Below are 18,643 nucleotides of genomic sequence, written 5' to 3'. Positions count from 1 at the left end.
TTTGGGAGCCTGGCTAGAACTACCAAATCTGTCCGGCTGGCTCGCTCGAACGATCAGGCTCGGCTATGCGATTCAGTTCACACGGTCTCCTCCCCACTTTTGGGTAGTCCGTGGGTGGCAATGCCCCTGTCATGCATGCAGAGGTCGACACCCTACTGGCAAAGGGTGTGATCCAGACCGTCCATCCAGCTGAGATGAAATCCGGCTTCTACAGCCCCTACTTGATTGTACCCAAGAAGAGCAATGGGTTACGACCAATCCTGGACCTCCGCGTCTTGAACCGAATCCTTCACAGGCTTCCATTCAAGATGTTGACAGCCAAACGCATTTTCGAAATGCATTAATCCGTTGGATTGCTTTGCAGTGATTGACCTGAAGGACGCATATTTTCATGTGTCCATTCTTCCTCGACACATACCGTTTCTACGGTTTGCCTTTGAGGGGCAGGCATACCAGTACATGGTACTCCCATCCGGTTTAGCCCTGTCTCTTCGCGTCTTGATGAAATTCGTTGAGGCAGCCCTTTTGCCACTCGGGCAACACTGTTCGCATCCTGAACTATCTTGACGACTGGCTCATACTAGCTCACTCTCGAGACCAGGTTTGCAAACACAGGGACCTGGTGCTTCAGGACCTCGTCCGTCTGGGCCTTTGGGTCAACTGGGAAAAGAGAAAACTCTCCGCCGTGCAGAGGATCTCTTTTCTCTGTCTGGAAGTCGCCATGTACTTGCAGCTTACCAGCGAGCGCACGCAGTCACTGCTGAATTGCCTGAGTCAATTCAAGGGCAAGAATGTGGTTCCACTGAAGACATTTCAGAGGTTTCTGGGGCATATCATGCCACTTGGCCTGCTTCATATGCGACCGCTTCAGCACTGGCTTCGCGATCGAGTCCCGAGATGGCACGCTCTGGGTGCCAGTCACTCGGGCCTGCCGTCAAACCTTCACCCGCTGGTTGAACCTCTCTTTTCTAAGGGCCGGAATGCCCTTAGACCGAGTTTCCAGGCATGTTATTGCAACCGATGCCTCTGCCACAGGCTAGGTTGCCATTTTCAATGGACCTGCTGCTGTGGGCTCCTGGAGAGGGCCCCAGCGCCTATGGCATGTCAATTGCCACGAGTTGCTGGCCGTACGTCTAGCCCTGCACCATTTCCGAATGCTGCTGAAGGACAAACACATACTGGTCCGTTCAGACAACACGGCAACAGTAGTGTACATCAACCATCAGGGTAAACTGCGCTCCAGGAGTATGTCACAGCTCGCCTGCCATCTCCTCCTATGGAGTCAGAAACATCTGAGGTCGCTTCGCGCCATTTACATCCCGGGAGAGCTGAATCGAGCTGAAGTTGACGAGCTCTCACGACAATGGCTATGTCCAGGGGAATTTAGACTCCATCCCCAGTCGGTTCAGCTGATTTGGGAACTGTTTGGAGATACACAGACCTGTTTGCATCCCATTCATGTTACGTCCCCGTGCCTCAACCGCTGTACCGGCCGGGGAGCTCAGCCTCGGCTCCTCAGCAGGTAACTCAACAGGCTCCGTATATAGCCACACTGGTGGGCGGAGTTCGCTATGCAAATGTTGCATGCATGTTAATAAAGTTTATGGAACAACGCATGATTGATTGCTGGGTCCGTCTGCAATCAAGTGTTTAAATTTTGCCCGCATTCTCCACCAGATATGTAGTGAGTTAACTCAAAGGGGAGATATGACTAATTATTCATAACTCATTATGATTAATTATTAACATTTAAATAAGATGAATTTGATGTAGATACATTAAAATTACAATCAATCAGTTTATCCTGTGAACACCCAGTATTGATTAATAATTAATTCTAAGAGAAGGGTATTTTTCATGGCCACAGAAAATAATTCTTCCTTACTATTTACAGCGCTTAGAGCATGTAACAAAATCGATCGTTTAAGTGACAATTTGTTTTTCGGCAGGGAGTCAGAACCAAACATGTATTGTGCACAGGTTTTATTAACTAAATCACACATACATGGGTAAAACCCCCCCTCCTAGGGGTCAGTGAGCCAATCGTACTTAGGCTTTCGGAGGGAACATTTTACGATCCTCTGTCTTCTAGAAGGGCATTTGAACATGTAATTTGATTGGTTGCTGATGAAGAAACTTATGGATTCTTGTGATACTAATGTGTTGCCAGGTATCAACATATTATATAAACAATCATTCAGATCTTCAAAGTACAAATTAATAGAGACCAAACATGGTATAGCTGAGGTTACATTGACCGTTCTATCATGGAATATGCATAAAACAAAAATACCATACAGAAAACACTACATTAGACAGTACTAATCATACACACAATGTTCTGGGGTGCATGTTTATTTATAGATCAATTGGCTATAAATGAATGCAGGAAAGTATTAACTCTTAAGGGCCATGGAGCGTTTCTATGGCGTTGCTCCTTGTGTCCTCCTCTGTTGCCTCAGTTGAACTTGTTACTTGAGTCATACTGACTGAGTTACTGAGTTCTTGGTTCTCTAGTGGTGTTAGGTACAGATGGATAGTAGCAAGGGTCGCAGGCTATCTCAGTAGGTCTCCCATGCAGTTTTCCTTTCCCTTTCATTGGATGCCTCTTCTAGAGGCAAATAATGCAAAATATTTTGTTCAAGTAACAGACAGGTTGCTGGCTAGACTAGGTCACAGAGCAACCAAGTCAGCCTCCCTGGCGGCATTAGGGGCTGACACAATGTCCTCCTAAAAAAGTGACTGGCTCCTTTCGGTCCCCTGACCATATTCCCTTAAAGGAGCCCCTTCCATGTAAAGTTGTTGGTTCCTAGCCTTTGAGCGGCCTTGGCAGGTCCTTTGGCTTATTACAAGGGTTCATCTTGAGACTCTTGTATAATGCTGGATAGTCCATTCAGATGAGAAGTGGATGACATCTAGGTGCCCCTTATATACACTATATTGCCAAAAGTTTTGGGACGTCTGCCTTTATATGCAGATGAACTTTAATGACATCCCATTCTTAATCCATAGAGGTTAATATGGAATTGGCTCACTCTTTGCAGCTATAACTGCTTCAATTCTTCTGAGAAGGCTTTCCACAAGGAGTGCTTATGTGTTTACCATTCTTCTAGAAGCGCATTTGTGAGGTCAGGCACTGATGTTGGACGAGAAGGCCTGGCTCGAAGTCTCGGCTCTAATTCATCCCAAGGGTGTTCTATCGGGTTGAGGTCAGGACTCTGTGAAGGCCAATCAAGTTCCTCCACACCAAACTTGGTCATCCATGTCTTTATGGACCTTGCTTTGTACACTGGTGCACAGTTATGTTGGGACAGGAATGGGCCATCCCCAAACTGTTCCCACAAAGTTGGGAGCATGAAATTGTCCAAAATGTCTTGGTATGCTGAAGCATTGAGTTATTTCACTTAAAGGGGCCAACCCCAACCCCACACCATAATCCCCCCTCCACCAAATTTTACACAATGCAGTCAGGCAAGTACCATTCTCCTGGCAACCACCAAACCCAGACTCGTCCATTGGATTTCCAGACAGAGAAGTGTGATGTGTCACTCCAGAGAACACGTCTCCACTGCTCTAGAGTCCAGTGGCGGCGTGCTTTACACCAGGGGTTTTCAAACCTGTCCTGGAGGACCCCCAGCACTGCACATTTTATATGTCTCCCTCGTCTAACACACTTGATTCAACTCATGAGCTCATTATTAGAGACTGCAAGGCCTGAAGAGGGTGTGTCAAATATGGGAGACATACAAAATGTGCCAGGCTTGGGGTCCTCCAGGACAGGTTTGAAAACCCCTGCTTTACACCACTGCATCTGACGCTTTGCATTGCCCTTGGTGATGTAAGGCTTGGATGCAGCTGCTCGGTCATGGAAACCCATTCCATGAAGCTCTACACACGGTTCTTGAGCTAATCTAAAGGCCACACAAAGTTTGGAGGTCTGTAGCTATTGACTGCAGAAAGTTGGCTGTTGAATATTTAGTACTAGTGAGAAAATGTCATGAATGGACTTATTGAACAGGTGGCAACCTATCACGGTGCCGCGCTTGAATTCACTGAGCTCCTGAGAGTGACCCATTCTTTCACAAATGTTTGTAGAAGCAGTCTGCATGCTTAAGTGCTTTTATATACCTTTGGTCATGGAAGTGATTGCAACACCTAAATTCAATGATTTGGAGGGGTGTCCCAATACTTTTGTCAATATGGTCTATCTCTGTTACTTTTGTATCATTATGCAAGCTGCATACATGCAGTGCTATCTATTTTGGTCTAAAACTACAAATTAAGACAAACTAATCTAATATCATTATTTTTAATGGCTTTGGGTAAATAAGTGAATATAAGAGACACTGACATACATTAGATAAAAGTCAGTTGCATAATGGAAATTTGTACTGTGTTCTCAGGAGTATTTTTAATTAACACCAGGTTATTGAGAGAGTTATCATATGTTACACTCTCTTATACACAGTCTTTTCTCATTTGTTACTGTTTACACTTTACAATACGGTTCAGTTTGTTTGTGCATATGTTCATGCATTAGGTAACAAGCTAACAATGAACAATGGTTTTACAGCATATGAACATAGGTTAATGTTAATTTCTGCATATCAATGAAAAGTAGTGTATTTAGATAAAACATAAATCAAAATTTACAAAAATTGGTGATAAATAATGCATTAACAAATTGAACCCTCTTGTAAAGTTTAGCAAAATGTTAACCAGTTAATGTTTTTCCTAAGCAATACCAGTGGAAATGTTAAATAGATTTTTGTAAATTGTGTATACATAAATTGAAGTTCAAAAGGAATACAAAGTTGTGACAACTTTCCCAATCCTGCTTTACATGGACACCTAGAATGTATGCTTCATATGAGATTTAATGGTGGTGGTGCCCTCAAGTGGTGGTGACTGACTATTGCAGCTCTCACATTCACAGCATTGACGAGGTTACTTTAGGTTTAGAATTAATGAATGCAATTTATGTGAAAGAGTTCTTCTGAATTGAGTTGAACTGTAAATTCTTAGTCTAACAAATATGGCTGTTCACAACAATAATTTATATTGACTATAATTCAAATCATAATTCACATTCACCAAAGAGATTTAATGGTCTATGTAGGCTACTATTATACGGTACTTGAATATCCCCCTGCATTTTACTGCTCTGTCAAAACTGAATAATTCTAAGGCATGTTCCCTTAATTTAATTTTATTCCCTGGGGATGAGCTGTCAAAACATACAGTGTAATGGTCAGCAACTTAATCTGCATTATGTGGTTTGCAATAGTTTGGTAAAATTGGTAAACACTGTATCTTTGTATGGCTGACCATACTTCAAAAGACAATTTCGAGTTTAGTTTGAATTAGATCCTAGCATAGTCTCTGGCACATACAGTACATTCAGGCAACTGATTTACTTTTGTGTTCAGGATCATGTTGGGACATTGCAATGTCTACATTGTTAAAAAAAAAAGACAAAAGTGTATGAGGTATTCATTTTCATGTCTGGTTTATTCTACCACACTACAGAAGAGATCGTCACAGCAATCCATGTTTAGAGAGATCCATATAATATTTTCACTCCTCATCAGCCCCCTTCTGTTAGAAAGAAAAAGGTCAAATGAATGTTCAAGTTTAGCTGATCCAGTTCAAAATGTCTTAAACTCTACACAGCTAACCGGCATGGATGTTTTTTTGTTTTGTTTTTGTTTTTCTCAATAGCCACACTTGTTAAATAGCAAAATGCATTTCATCAAGTGTAGGCTAGTTGTTGAAACTACTTGTTACTCATTTCCTAAAGTCAAAAAAGGTGCAAATCTAGAGTTGACCTATCAAATCGACGTAGATGTGACCATTTATTTGTGGATTTTTTGGGGGTTTTATTTTTGTGACCAAAATCACTTGTTTTAAGTGCCTACTCTTACCTTGGATCCTGTATCACGGCTCTTGGCTCTCAGCTTGTTGACCTGAGATTCAGCAATATCAGCCCTCTCCTCTGCCTCATCCAGCTCATGCTGCAGCTTACGGAACTTGCCCAGATTGGAATTGGCTTGTTCTTCCTAAAGATTACACACAACAGCATTTGTGAAAATCAAAAGATACAATTACTAGAGAAGTCGTATCATAAGATGACACCAGTCTGGGAAATTACTCACCGCCTCCTCAGCAGTTCTCTTGTAGGATTTGACCTTCAGCTGGAGTTTGTCCACCAGATCCTGAAGGCGAGCCAGATTCTTTCGGTCTTCCTCAGTCTATGCAAATCAAAAAGGTTTTTAGTATATGCAATATACATTTAAATACTGTAAGACAACACTTTATGTATTTTCAAAAAATAATATGATCAAATCAAGCACAGGCAAAATTGTTAGTAAGCAACATTTTTTCCCTACCTGGTAGGTGAGCTCCTTGATGCGTCTCTCATATTTACGAATCCCCTTGACAGAATCAGTGGCCTTTCTCTGTTCTATTTCCACCTCACTTTCCAGCTCTCTCACCTAACAGATGTGTAACAATTTTAGAATAAAAATATTTTTTTTTAGAATAAGTAGTTTCTTAAAACATCAGCAACTTACCCTGGCTTCCAGTTTCTGGACCTGCTTCTTGCCACCCTTCATGGCGATCTGCTCTGCTTCATCCAGACGGTGCTGCAGGTCCTTGATGGTCTGCTCCATGTTCTTCTTCATGCGCTCCAGATGAGCACTGGTGTCCTGCTCCTTTTTCAGCTCCTCAGCCATCATGGCAGCATCAGTGATGGCCTTCTTGGCTTTTTCCTCAGCATTCCTGCACTCCTGCACTGCCTCCTCAACCTCAGTCTGAAGCTGAGTATTATCTCCCTCCAGCTTCTTCTTCTGATTCAGCAGGCTGGTGTTCTGAACATGGACAATATTGACATTCATATAGTCTTCTGATGATATTGTTTACTCAGAGGATTTACACTTTATTTTGCATAGTATTAGTACAAATGTGTCATACCTGAGAATGCAGGAGCTGAACTCTCTCACTGACATCCAGCAGTTCCTGCTCAGCCAGTTTCCTTCCTCTCTCAGTTTGTTCCACCATGGATCTCAGCTCATCCAGTTCAGCCTGCAGCAGATTGTTGCGTCTCTCCACAATGGCGATGTTCTCTTTGAGATCATCACTACTACGAAGAGCATCATCTAGTTGCAGTTGGGCATCCTGTAAAGTACAAATTTTACAAATAAAAAGACTGAAGATCTGGGTTGGATATCTTCTAAGCATCATAAAATCTTGATTTGAAGATTTGTCATACTTTGAGATGCCCATGAAGACCCTTGAGTTGCTTCTGGGCTTCTGATGCCTGTCTGTTAGCCTGGCTGAGCTGAATCTCCATCTCATTGAGGTCTCCCTCCATCTTCTTCTTCAGCCTGAGAGCTTCATTCCTGCTGCGAGTCTCTGATTCCAGTGAGCTCTGCAGGGTGTCCACCACTCTCTGCTGGTTCCTCTTGGCCTGCTCCATCTCTTCATCTTTCTCCGTCAGCTTACGTTCAATATCAGCTTTGACCTGATTGAACTCCAGCTGAGCTCTAAGTATCTTGCCTTCCTCGTGTTCAAGGGAACCCTATGAATGGTAAAATGTGTGTTTGTTATTATTGAGATTTAAAGTTTTGTTCAGCCCTGTGTAGGAGGTGACCTTCCTTAAAATAATCTGGAATGATCAATCAACTTAAACAATAGCTTGATTTAAATCAAAGAGTTGTGAAATTAATAAGAATTTTGGGGGAAATGGTTGTTCTTCTTTTACCTCAGCCTCCTCCAGAGCTGTTTGTATCTCTTGTTTCTCCTGCTCCAGTTGTTTTCGAACTTTCTCCAGCTCATGAATATTCTTTCCACTCTCACCAAGTTGCTCAGTAAGGTCAGAAATTTCCTCTGTACAGTAGAAATAACACATTAAGCTCACAAATGCAAGCAATTAAAGCAATGGTTTGGAGTTGTAAAACCATTACCTTGGAGATTCTTGTTCTCCCTCTTCATGGTCTCCAGGTGGTCCAATGACTCCTCATATGAGTTTTTCAATTTAAAGAGTTCAGTGCTCAGAGATCTAGCTTCTTTTTGGGCACTTTCCAGTTCGGTTTGGGACTCCTCATACTTCTGCTTCCACTCAGCCAAGACCTGGTTAAATTTAACAAGGCCAAATTACCAATGACAGCAGTCCCTTTTGTTCAAGTGGTTTTGTAGTAAAGAATAGTACTAGACCCTATGTGTCGTTAGAAACTTACATTTACTATAAATTTAACATTAACTATTTTTGATTTTACATGGTAAAATTTTACATGCTAATGACAAAATGCTTAATTTCCTTACTTTATCAAAGTTTCTTTGCTTCTTGTCCAGAGCAGCAGCAGCAGCATTGGATCTCTCCACATCCACCATGAGGTCTTCAATCTCATTCTGTAACCTGTGCTTAGTCTTCTCCAGAGAGGAGCATTTAGCATTAACAGCTTCCACAGCTTCTTCTGCATCTTGCAGACGCTGAGCCAGTTTCTTCCTGTAATAATCAAAATACAAAATATAGTGAACATCTCAAGCATTACATTAAACAGTATTTGAATGTGTTTAATTGGCCACCAACTATAGCAGAAAATTCCGAAAAGTGTCTCATCTTTTAAAGTGTAAATAGTGTTAGTTTCTTACTTTGCTTCCTCCAGCTCCTCAGTCCTCTGGATGGCATCAGTTTCATACTTGGTTCTCCACTGAGCCACTTCAGAGTTTGCCTTGGACATACTACGCTGCAGCTCAGCCTTGGCTTCCTGCTCCTCCTCATATTGCTCCCTCAGCAGATCAGCATCATGACGAGCAGACTGAACTGCATGAGCCAGGGCATTCTTAGCCTGAAGACAAAGCAAAAATATATTTAAATAATAATTAAATAATATTTGGGACCAGTTGTTTGTTACAACAGGGAATTTTTTTCTTTAGCAAAAACATTTGACTTTTTTGAGGGAGATTTTGAAAACCTTGATTTCTTCTTCGAGCTGTCTCTTGAGGTCCTCAATTTGCTGAGTGTAGGACTGCTTGCCTCTGGTTAACTGAGACACCAGGGAGTCTTTCTCCTCAAGCTGTCTGGCAAGTTCACCTGAAAGAAAATATAAAAAAATATTGAATTTGTTCCAATTATCATTATGGTACAGTTGGTATTATAACACAATATTTTGTGTTATTACCATTTTCAGTTTGCAGCTTGGCTTTTTGCATGGTGAAATCATTGATGCTTCGCTGACCTTCCTCAGCCTTGGTTCTGTACTCACTCATCTGGTCTTCCAGAGTTCTGCACATTTTCTCCAGGTTTGTCTTGAGGATAAATTATATCATAGTTGATTGCTTTCTGTGACTGACACACATACATTATAGACTCTCAGCATAATTTCTTTCACTCACCTTTGCCTTTACAATTTGCTCCATGTTGGAGACCACATCGTCCAGTTCCAGTCTGAGTTCACTCTTCTCTTTCTCCAGCTTCTGCTTCACTCTCTGGAGGTTGTCAATCTGTTCTCCCAGATCCGCCACACTGTCTGCATGTTTCTTCCTCAGTGTAGCCGCAGTGGCCTCATGTTGCAGAGTGGACTCTTCAAGGTCTCTGCGCAGTTTCTGGAACTCAGCTTCACGTTTCTTGTTCATCTCAATTTGAGAAGCAGTGGCTCCACCAGCCTCCTCCAACCTCTCACTGATCTCCTCCAGTTCTCTAGACAGATCAGCTCTTTGTTTCTCAACTTTAGCACGGGCAGCTCTCTCAGCCTCCAGCTCTTCTTCAAGCTCCTCAATTCTGGCCTAGTAATGTGCATACATTCAAAATTAAGTTTAAAATTCCTAATCTTATTAACAGTGTTCGTACAAGGTGGTTAAAGTGCTTGAATTTGACTTTTTTAAATTTGACTTTTAAAATGTAAGTCCTGAAAAACCCTTGAAAACAGCCATATGTATGATTAGAGGTACTTGAAAAGTGCTTGAATTATTATAAGACAATATATATGAAATTAGTGTTTTAACTTTTTCGATAAAACAATATTTTCATGCAAAATGAATGCTGCATAGATTAATGCTGCAGAAGATATTTTTGCATGATTATGAGCCTGACATTGGTCATAAATATCCAAGTATAGGATACTGCTTTCATTCTTTAGGTCCATCATATATTCACGGGAAAAAAATCAGTTTTAATAAGGAATGTTTTTTTTGTCATTGTATCCTTTCAATGGTCATAGTTGCCAAAGTCATTGCGTACTTTGCATGAGCTGCACTTTAATCAATTTTGTTTTATTAGTATGTTTTATTTATCTGTTTACCTTTTTTAGAATTTGAAAGATAATAAAGACATTGTTTTGATAAGTGCGATCTCTGATTGTAGTCCTTTAAAGTCCTGGAATTTTATTTTACAGTATCTGTACAAACCCTGTATTAAGACATATAAAGTTTACCTGCAACTCTTTCAGTTTTTTCTGTAGTTGGGACTCCAAAGCTTGTCCGTCTTCAATCTTGCTATTTAGCTGGCTCATTTCAAAGTCTTTTCTGTCAAGTAAACAGGATGACTCAATTTCAAATTAAAATATCAGTTAACATTTTACAATAAGATTCAGGTAGGTAACATTAGATCACTAACAAACAATACATTTGTTACAGTATTTATTAAACATTGTTAACGTTAATTAATAAAAAATAAAACTTTTCAATGTTAGCTTGTGTCAGTTCAGGCCCATTTAATAATATTAACAGTATTAATAATATTCAATTTTGATTTTAATAATGTGTTAGTAAATTTACATTTAATGATTACATTTAAATGATTAGAAGTATTTTTCTATTATTATTATTTTTTTTAAAGTCAAATGGAACTTTATTGACCAAATATATTTTAATATTAAAATTAGATTATATATTTTATATCATAATATATATATTACTTCTTTATCCGCTCCTCCATCTGCTGCTTATCATTTTCCAAATCCATCACATTCTCTTGAGTCAACTTCAAGTCACCCTCAAGCTTTCTTTTGGCTCTCTCAAGATCCATGCGAATTTTCTTTTCTTGTTCCAGAGAACCTTCCAGCTAAATTTCATCCAAAAAATATAAATAAATAATTACACAACTACTTAAAAAAGATTTTCATTTTAATTCTAGTGTTGTCTTACATCATCCACTTGTTGCTCCAGCTTGGCTTTGGCTTTAGTGAGTGTGTTGACTTTGTCTTCCTCACTCTGGAGGTCATCCAGCGTTTGCTGATGGGCCTCCTGAAGAGCTTTCTTCTCCTTGGTCAGCTTAGCAATGATCTCATCCAAAGCTGCCATCTCTTCTGTCAGGTTTTTAACCTGTAGAAATTCGTAATTGTATCAAGGAACTCTTAACACACTATTCTAGCATCACTAGACGTGTTGAAAACTGACCTTGTTCTCAGTGGCATGTTTCTCTTTCTCTACTTTGGCCAGAGTGAGCTCAAGATCATCAATGTCCTTCTTGAGCTCAGAACATTCATCCTCCAGCTTTCGTTTCTTTGCAGTCAGCTCAGAATTCATTTCCTCTTCATCCTCCAGCCTTTCAGTAATTTCTTTTACTTTGGCCTCAAGCTGGATCTTGCTCTTGATCAGACCCTCACATCTCTCCTCAGCATCTATTAGATTATCTTGCTCCTATCAACATGAAAATGAAAAATGTAAAACTTGTTTTGTTTTCTGACTTGTGAAAATGTGAAAAGTGCAGAGTTGTAGTCCCATGGAAACTTACAGACTGCACTGAAAGCTGCAGGTCGTTCTTCTCTTGGAGAAGTGAAACCATCTTTTCCTCAAGCTCCTTTCTGCGGGATTCAGATTTGGCATAAGCCTCCTTCAACTTCAGGAATTCTTCCTTCATGTTGGCCATTTCTTTCTCAGTCTCTGCACTTTTCAGCAGAGGCTTGATCTTGAAGTAGAGCTTCATCCAGGGCCAATTCTTGACACCCATGAAAGCACGTACATTCCACTGAATCACCAACAAAGAATCTCTATAGAGATTAAATTAGAATGTTCAGTCTTGCATTTTAAATGTAACTTTAATTCTATGTTAAAGATTGAAGAGCTAAAATCTAACCTCCTTTCCACAATTTTCTGGAACTCAACTCTTGATAGAAAACCACGAGACCTGGACTGAATTCCAGTTATAATAAGCGCAAGACGGTCATCTCGCATCTCTTCAAGAGTACCCAGAAGACCAGCCTTAAAAAAGACCTGTATAGTAAAGAATTTTGCGTCAGAAAGGATGACACTGGAAAAGTGGCTTTGGAAAAAGTTAATGTTAATATAAAAATACCTTAGTATGTCCTAACTTGTACTGGTTGTGATCGATGTCCAGAGACCCCAGAAGTTTTTCTGCACCCTTCTTGTTATCAATGAACTGTCCCTCAGGGATAGCAGCAGGATTTAGGATGCGGTATCTAACAAAAAAAACATACATTACAATTATTTTAATATGCATTTATTTTTATTTCTAGCAAATGCTTAAATTTGCTTACAGAGAGTTGAAATGATCCAACTTGAAATAACTTGAGTCATACATAAAATTATTTTGTAAGACATGAAAACCATTTGGTTTCATACTAACCGTTGTTTGAAATCTCCATACAGGATCCTGTTGGGGAATCCCTTTCTGCAGATCCTGATGCCCTCCAGCACACCGTTACAGCGCAGCTGGTGCATGACCAGAGGATTCTCCATCGCCCCAGGAGTCTTAGTCTCATTGGGGATGAGGCAGCGCACAAAGTGAGGGTGAGTTGACCTCAAGTTGGTCATCAGCTTGTTCAAGTTCTCCTGTTGGTAGAGCATACAGGATTTAGATTTATATGGTATAAAACCTTATGAGACAAAATTATAATATTTCATACCCTATGGAGGGCTGACACCGTCTGGAAGGAAGAACCCTTCTTTTTAGCTCCTTTGGCAGCCTTTCCTCCAGAATCTGCAGCTGTGATATACATTATTTTTGTTATTATTAAACAGTAAAAGTAGTGCTTATTATATTTTCATGTCACACTCCAGTATGTACTTACCGGAGTCAGCACTTGCGTAATTAGCAAACAGAATAGACAACAGCTTAAGAGTTGACTTCTGGAACAACCCTACAACCGTCTCATTGAGAGGGTCCTTGTTCTTCACCAGCCAGTTTGAAATGTTGTAGTCAACAGTGCCAGCGTAGTGAACGAGGGCAAAATGGGCCTCTGGTTTACCCTTGACAATCCTAGGCTTCTGGAAATTTGGATTTTTCCCCAAATGGTTGTCATAAAGCTTTGCTTTGAATGTTGAATCACTGGCTTTGGGGAACATGCACTCCTCTTCAAGGATTGACATGATACCCATGGGCTACAATGAATTGTAGATTGTGACAGTCAATATATCAGTTTGACACAAGAAACTGAAAATTATGATTTCCCCCCTCACAGTATAATCATGAACATAATATTCACCCACCTTCTCAATAAGCTCAATACAAGCCTGCAAGTCCATGCCGAAGTCAATAAACTCCCATTCAATGCCCTCCTTCTTGTATTCCTCTTGCTCCAGCACAAACATGTGGTGGTTGAAGAACTGCTGCAACTTCTCATTAGTGAAGTTGATGCACAGCTGCTCAAAGGTGTTGAACTGCAGGTGGAAGATATTGTATAATCACAATGGTCAAACTGGTTGCACTACTTGTTGGATTTGTTCCTGAATAACAATAATTTCAGCTTACATCAAAGATCTCAAATCCAGCAATGTCCAGCACACCAATGAAGTACTGGCGAGGCTGTTTGGTGGCCAGGGATTGGTTGATTCTCACAACCATCCAGAGGAACATCTTCTCATACACAGACTTTGCCAGAGCACCAATAGAGTAGTACACCTGATAAAGAAAAGATTGAATTTTGCATAATTTTACACTTTGCAGACTAGATAGCAATTTTTCAAGATTTTATGTCTTGGAAACTGAACATATGAGGCTGAAAATTCCCCATTCAATTATTATTTACTTCGTTACCTGCTGGACATTTTGTCCCTTGGTTACCCACTCATTTCCTACTTTGACTCTTGGGTGGCACAAACCCTTGATCAAGTCAGCTGAATTAAGGCCCATCAGATATGAGACTTTGTCAGCATCTACATGATAAAAAAAGAATATAGAGCTATGACTCTATATACAACATGTCTCCTTTATGAAGCTGAGATTCCAAGTTATACTGACCCTCAGTCCCATCAGCCTCGGCCTGTTCCTCTCTTTGCTTCTGTTTGAACTTCATGTTGCCGTAGTGCATGACAGCACCAATTAGCTTGTAGATGCTGTTCTTCTCTTCAGTGGTGAAACCCAACACATCGAACGCATCCTACAGCAAAGGTACAGAACATGTTAAATTTCATGGCAAATGTTTCATATTCTACTTTTTGACAACTACTTTAGAAGTCTTTCTTTTTAAAGAATGGAGAAGAGAATCATTTATTCCCTTTCAAGTCGTTCTATACGTGTATGACTGCGTGAACACGCTTGTTCTTTTCCTCACACAATTCAATTGTGAAAAAAACAAGTTGTGTGGACCTTTTATGGTTTTATACTTATTGACAGCCTCTATATTGTATGGAAAACAGCCAGGACATTATCAATTCATGTTCCTCAGCAGAAACGCAGTCATACGAGTTGCCAAATGTCTAATGTCTAAACTGCATATGTTGGGTGGACTATTTCTTATGATATTTTATAATGTGGTATCTTGTATTGTCAACTGCCTATGTTTTAACAAACACTCACATCAGTGGCCATCAGCTCGTCACCGTCATCAATAGAAGCCACTTGTGTCTCTCCTTGGGAGATGAAGGCATAGTCAAAGGGGTTGTTGGTGATGAGCAGCATTTCTAAGGGGAAATGGGAACATAGATCAGAAAAGACTCTTCTAATTAGAGCTGGTGGTGTTAATAGATATGATGGGTAATTTTACCCAGCAGTTCTGGTCTTCTCTGGGACAGAATCTGATAGAAAATGTGGTAGTCTCTCTCAGCCTTGAGCTGAAAGGTGACACGAGACTTCTCCAGCAGATCTAAATGAATTGATAAATAGATGAATATCAAAACAGATACACATTTCATCAATGAGTGATTTGTTGAAATGATGTTGGGCAATTAAGTACTTACAAGTCTCAATATCAGCAGAAGATAACTTTCCACTGACACCAAAATGGATACGGATAAATTTACCCTGTAAATAAAGCAATACATATTAAAATAAATAACATGCTCATAAAACATATTATGGAAACCAATATAGAATAACAACACCAATGTAAACCCCACTTACAAATCTGGAAGAGTTGTCATTTCTGATGGTCTTGGCATTACCAAAGGCCTCCAGAGCAGGATTACACTGGATGATTTGATCCTCCAGAGTACCCTGAGAATCATATTTTAACAATAAGTGTGTAAAACGTTTGATGTACTTTTCAGTTTACAGCCATGCATATGTTCTGACATTATGTAGTCTTGTAATAATAATAATAATCCTTACAGAATCTAAGTTACCGTAGAAAAATTATTGAGAAAACAAAGAAGTTGTTTATTTACGTGTAAATGCATTGAATTGTGACAATTTGTAACTCCAATATTTAGTATATGATGACATTATTAATTTAGTAATTATTTTTTGTATGCTGTTATACAGAAGGTATATTCATTCATCCATAATGAGTAATTTTTTGGGAATTAAGCACCTTTTTCTCTGCTGATTGATCCTTCTTGCCGGGTGATGCTGCTGCAATGCTCGCAAAGTACTGGATCACTCTTTTAGTGTTCACAGTCTTTCCAGCACCGGATTCTCCACTTGAAATCGAAACAGTTAATTAAAAGACTGATGAAATGCAACATGGAAAGAAAATATTGTTGTGGAATACTATGTATTACGTACGTGATCAGGACAGACTGGTTTTCTCTGTCTGTGAGAAAATAAAACATAAGAAACTTAGCATTTGAAATTGCATTAGAAATACACATTTTATTTGAATCGCTCAAAAAATAACAAGTCAGATCATCACCTGACAGCATGTACTGGTAGGCATTGTCAGAGATGGAGAAGATGTGTGGAGGGGCCTCAGTTCGTTTCTTTCCTCTATAGGCAACAACGACTTCCTGGTTGTACACTGGCAGCCACTTGTAGGGGTTCACAGTGACACAGAAGAGCCCAGAGTAGGTCTGTAGGAGATTCACAGAAGGTTTAGATCTGCTCATGCAAGATAAAGAGAATGTGTGAGTGTTTTAAGACTCGACTCACGTAGATCATCCAGGCTGCGTAACGCTCTTTGAGGTTAAACAGCACAGCGGGCTCGTGTAGGAAGGTGAACATCGCCATGTCCTCAATTTTATCGAACTTTGGCGGGTTCTGGGGATGAACATCCACCTCCTTCACGGTTACTGTCTGTGGATAACACAAAAATGTTTTGACAGTCACACTGTTCTCCTGTGTACAATCTACAACAATGCAGAGATTAGATCTTACCTTCCCAAATTCAGTGTCAACAGTGACTTTGTCACCGTCTCTGCTGGTGACAGAGGCTTTAACGTACTCAACCTCAGGGTCGGGCACAAAGCATTCTTTCTTCATGTCGAAGGGGCGAGTTTGGGCCTCCAGACGCTCCTTGTCTGACTTCCTGAGGTACGGAGCCGCTGGCCCGAACTCTGCCATCACAGCATCCCCCATCTTTCAGACTGAGGCATAGATGACAAGATTATCTTAAAGTGAAACTTGTTTACAATTAAAAGATATATTAGAAAAAATTATAAATTAAATATGTTTTATAAATATAAAAATAAAATATCTAATTATTTATTGGTCTTTCAACTGACAAATAGAAAATATTGCATAAACATACACGCACACATATACACAATGTTTTGACCTTTATGAAAGCATGCCTTACCAGACAAAATCCAAACCCAAGAAAATCCAAGTCCTTTCAATTAAAAATAAAAATCATTAATGAGAAGTCATCTTATTCTATTGTTCAGTCCTCATGAACAATTCAATCTAAATGATCTGTGTTCTTACCTTTAGATGACACAATGATCTGAGCTTGCAACGTTGTGCTGTAATGTATCTCTTTATATAAAGGCACAATGACTGTGACGTTGACCATCTGTATTTGGTTCGGGTCACTTGGTTCGGGTGTGTGTAGCTCTTTTTGGATGCCTGAAAAAATCTTTGTGAGTCACAGTAGTTTAGCACGTGGTGTGTGGTGGTAGCGCGAAAGATCAGAAAGGATCTAAATCACAATGGTGCTATTTTTGTCTGATATGTTTATATTATTTTTTTAAGATATTTTATAAGATATTTACTTAAGTTTTTTATACTGAAATTTTACACCTTCACTTTCATATTTTGTAGTTAGTTTCATAGGACAAATTCACGTTTTTTTGATGTGTGTAAATCATTATAGCGATGGAGACTCTTGTATATAATGTATCTTAACCATAGTTAAACATTCAAAAAAAAATTTGAGTAAAATTGTACAAAGTTTAATTAACAGTTTCAAAAACTGTGCGTCATTTTCTGTCCTCAAAGAGTGACAGGCATGCACTGGGAATTTCACAGGTTTATCTTTGTGCTCAAGGATAAAGGCAAGGTAACAATGCCTCATGAGCAAGACGGCTGTCACGGAACAGTAAAATTGTCAGTAGACAGCTGTAACGGCAACAATGAATATCTGCACTTGCGACCTTTTGTTCTCCCCTGATGCAGAGACAGCTGCAACTCTTGCTTGTTCTTGATGTTGCTTTGACCTTTCTTGATTTCTCAATGCTATATCCCTAATTTGTTGTTTTAGAGGTTGCATCAAGTAATGAACTTGATACAACCTGTAAAACCCAAATGATTGATATTAACAATAGCTTAATTCATGATAATCCATGTTCATGGATTCTGTAAGATACAAAATGTAATTTGTATGTTTACGGATTTTAATATATTCTGAATACATTACAGCAGTGTTACTGTTCTGTGCATCAGTTAACATGAATGTGCTTATAATTATTCCTTCTTAACAGATAGAACATAGCAAGCAGGTCAAACTAACCATCTTAGCCCCAGATCTGTTTCTGTACAGTGTTAATGTATTGTCAGCTCTACGGCGTTGATTTGTTAGGGAGCTGTGCCATCACTTAAGACCTTTTGTGATGTTTCTAGCCGGCCTTGACCTCTTGCCCCTCAGTTATTCTGTACCCTCTCCACAAGCACCTTACTTAGTCTTAGCACTTGGGCAATCTATTCTAGGCCCCTCATCCTTTACCGAGCCTCATTATCAGCTGTCTATTTACCCTTGTTTATCAGAACTCACAAACAAGAATGGAAGAAATGGAGACAACCTTGTGTCTAATAAAGTTTGTAATCTGAGCTTCCTTTTGTCACTGGGTGCACTAGAATGGTTTTGCATCTGTTGGTTTAAATAGGAATTCATTGTGTCTCTACTTCCTGTCTTCTGCTTCAGACCATGCAGCTAGTTTTGCTACTAAAAATGTTGTAAATTAGTAGGTGTAATTCTGAAGCATTAAACAATGGCACATTGATTAAATGCAAAAGTGAAATTGAAATAAACTGAAAAAATTGGCATTTTCTAAAAAGACTAAATAAGAAAACAGAAAAAAACCTAAGTTA

General features: G+C 39.6%; 1 protein-coding gene across 2 annotated transcripts; it reads right to left on the bottom strand.

Annotated features, from left to right (window-relative positions):
• Positions 1–4,292: 4,292 nt before the first annotated feature.
• LOC307119713 (myosin-7-like) lies at positions 4,293–17,073 on the bottom strand. 2 transcript variants are annotated; one of them, XM_079806161.1, is made up of 39 exons: positions 17,042–17,073; positions 16,914–16,946; positions 16,493–16,701; positions 16,268–16,411; positions 16,032–16,188; positions 15,905–15,932; positions 15,711–15,819; positions 15,302–15,394; positions 15,139–15,202; positions 14,946–15,044; positions 14,759–14,862; positions 14,201–14,339; positions 13,997–14,115; positions 13,712–13,861; positions 13,450–13,620; positions 13,032–13,341; positions 12,867–12,946; positions 12,587–12,792; positions 12,296–12,419; positions 12,077–12,213; positions 11,735–11,990; positions 11,398–11,640; positions 11,146–11,322; positions 10,917–11,062; positions 10,434–10,524; positions 9,397–9,786; positions 9,183–9,309; positions 8,976–9,094; positions 8,653–8,849; positions 8,323–8,506; positions 7,965–8,130; positions 7,763–7,887; positions 7,271–7,579; positions 6,973–7,176; positions 6,573–6,869; positions 6,390–6,494; positions 6,156–6,251; positions 5,925–6,059; positions 4,293–5,598 (listed from the first exon to the last, which is right to left on the bottom strand). In XM_079806161.1, the coding sequence occupies exons 3-39, from the start codon at positions 16,691–16,693 to the stop codon at positions 5,578–5,580; spliced, it is 5,823 nt and encodes a 1,940-aa protein (XP_079662287.1). In that variant the 5' UTR covers positions 16,694–16,701; positions 16,914–16,946; positions 17,042–17,073; the 3' UTR covers positions 4,293–5,577. The 2 variants fall into 2 exon arrangements, with proteins under 2 accessions (XP_079662287.1, XP_079662286.1); XM_079806160.1 differs by having other exon boundaries at positions 16,268–16,701; positions 17,042–17,070.
• Positions 17,074–18,643: the final 1,570 nt, after the last annotated feature.

The sequence above is a fragment of the Gobio gobio genome, assembly GCF_949357685.1.
Source record: "Gobio gobio genome assembly, chromosome: 23".
NCBI lineage: Eukaryota > Metazoa > Chordata > Actinopteri > Cypriniformes > Gobionidae > Gobio > Gobio gobio.
The sequence above is the reverse complement of the archived record's forward strand: the minus strand, read 5'-3'. Positions and strand labels throughout refer to the sequence as shown.

Coding starts and splice junctions, on each gene's coding strand:
- LOC307119713 (XM_079806160.1), bottom strand. CDS start 16,693: ATGGGGGATGCTGTGATGGCAGAGTTCGGGCCAGCGGCTCCGTACCTC. Junction 15,933..16,031: donor CTACCAGTACATGCTGTCAG/GTGATGATCTGA, acceptor ATTTTCTCACAG/ACAGAGAAAACCAGTCTGTC. Junction 14,863..14,945: donor GAGAAGACCAGAACTGCTGG/GTAAAATTACCC, acceptor ATTTCCCCTTAG/AAATGCTGCTCATCACCAAC.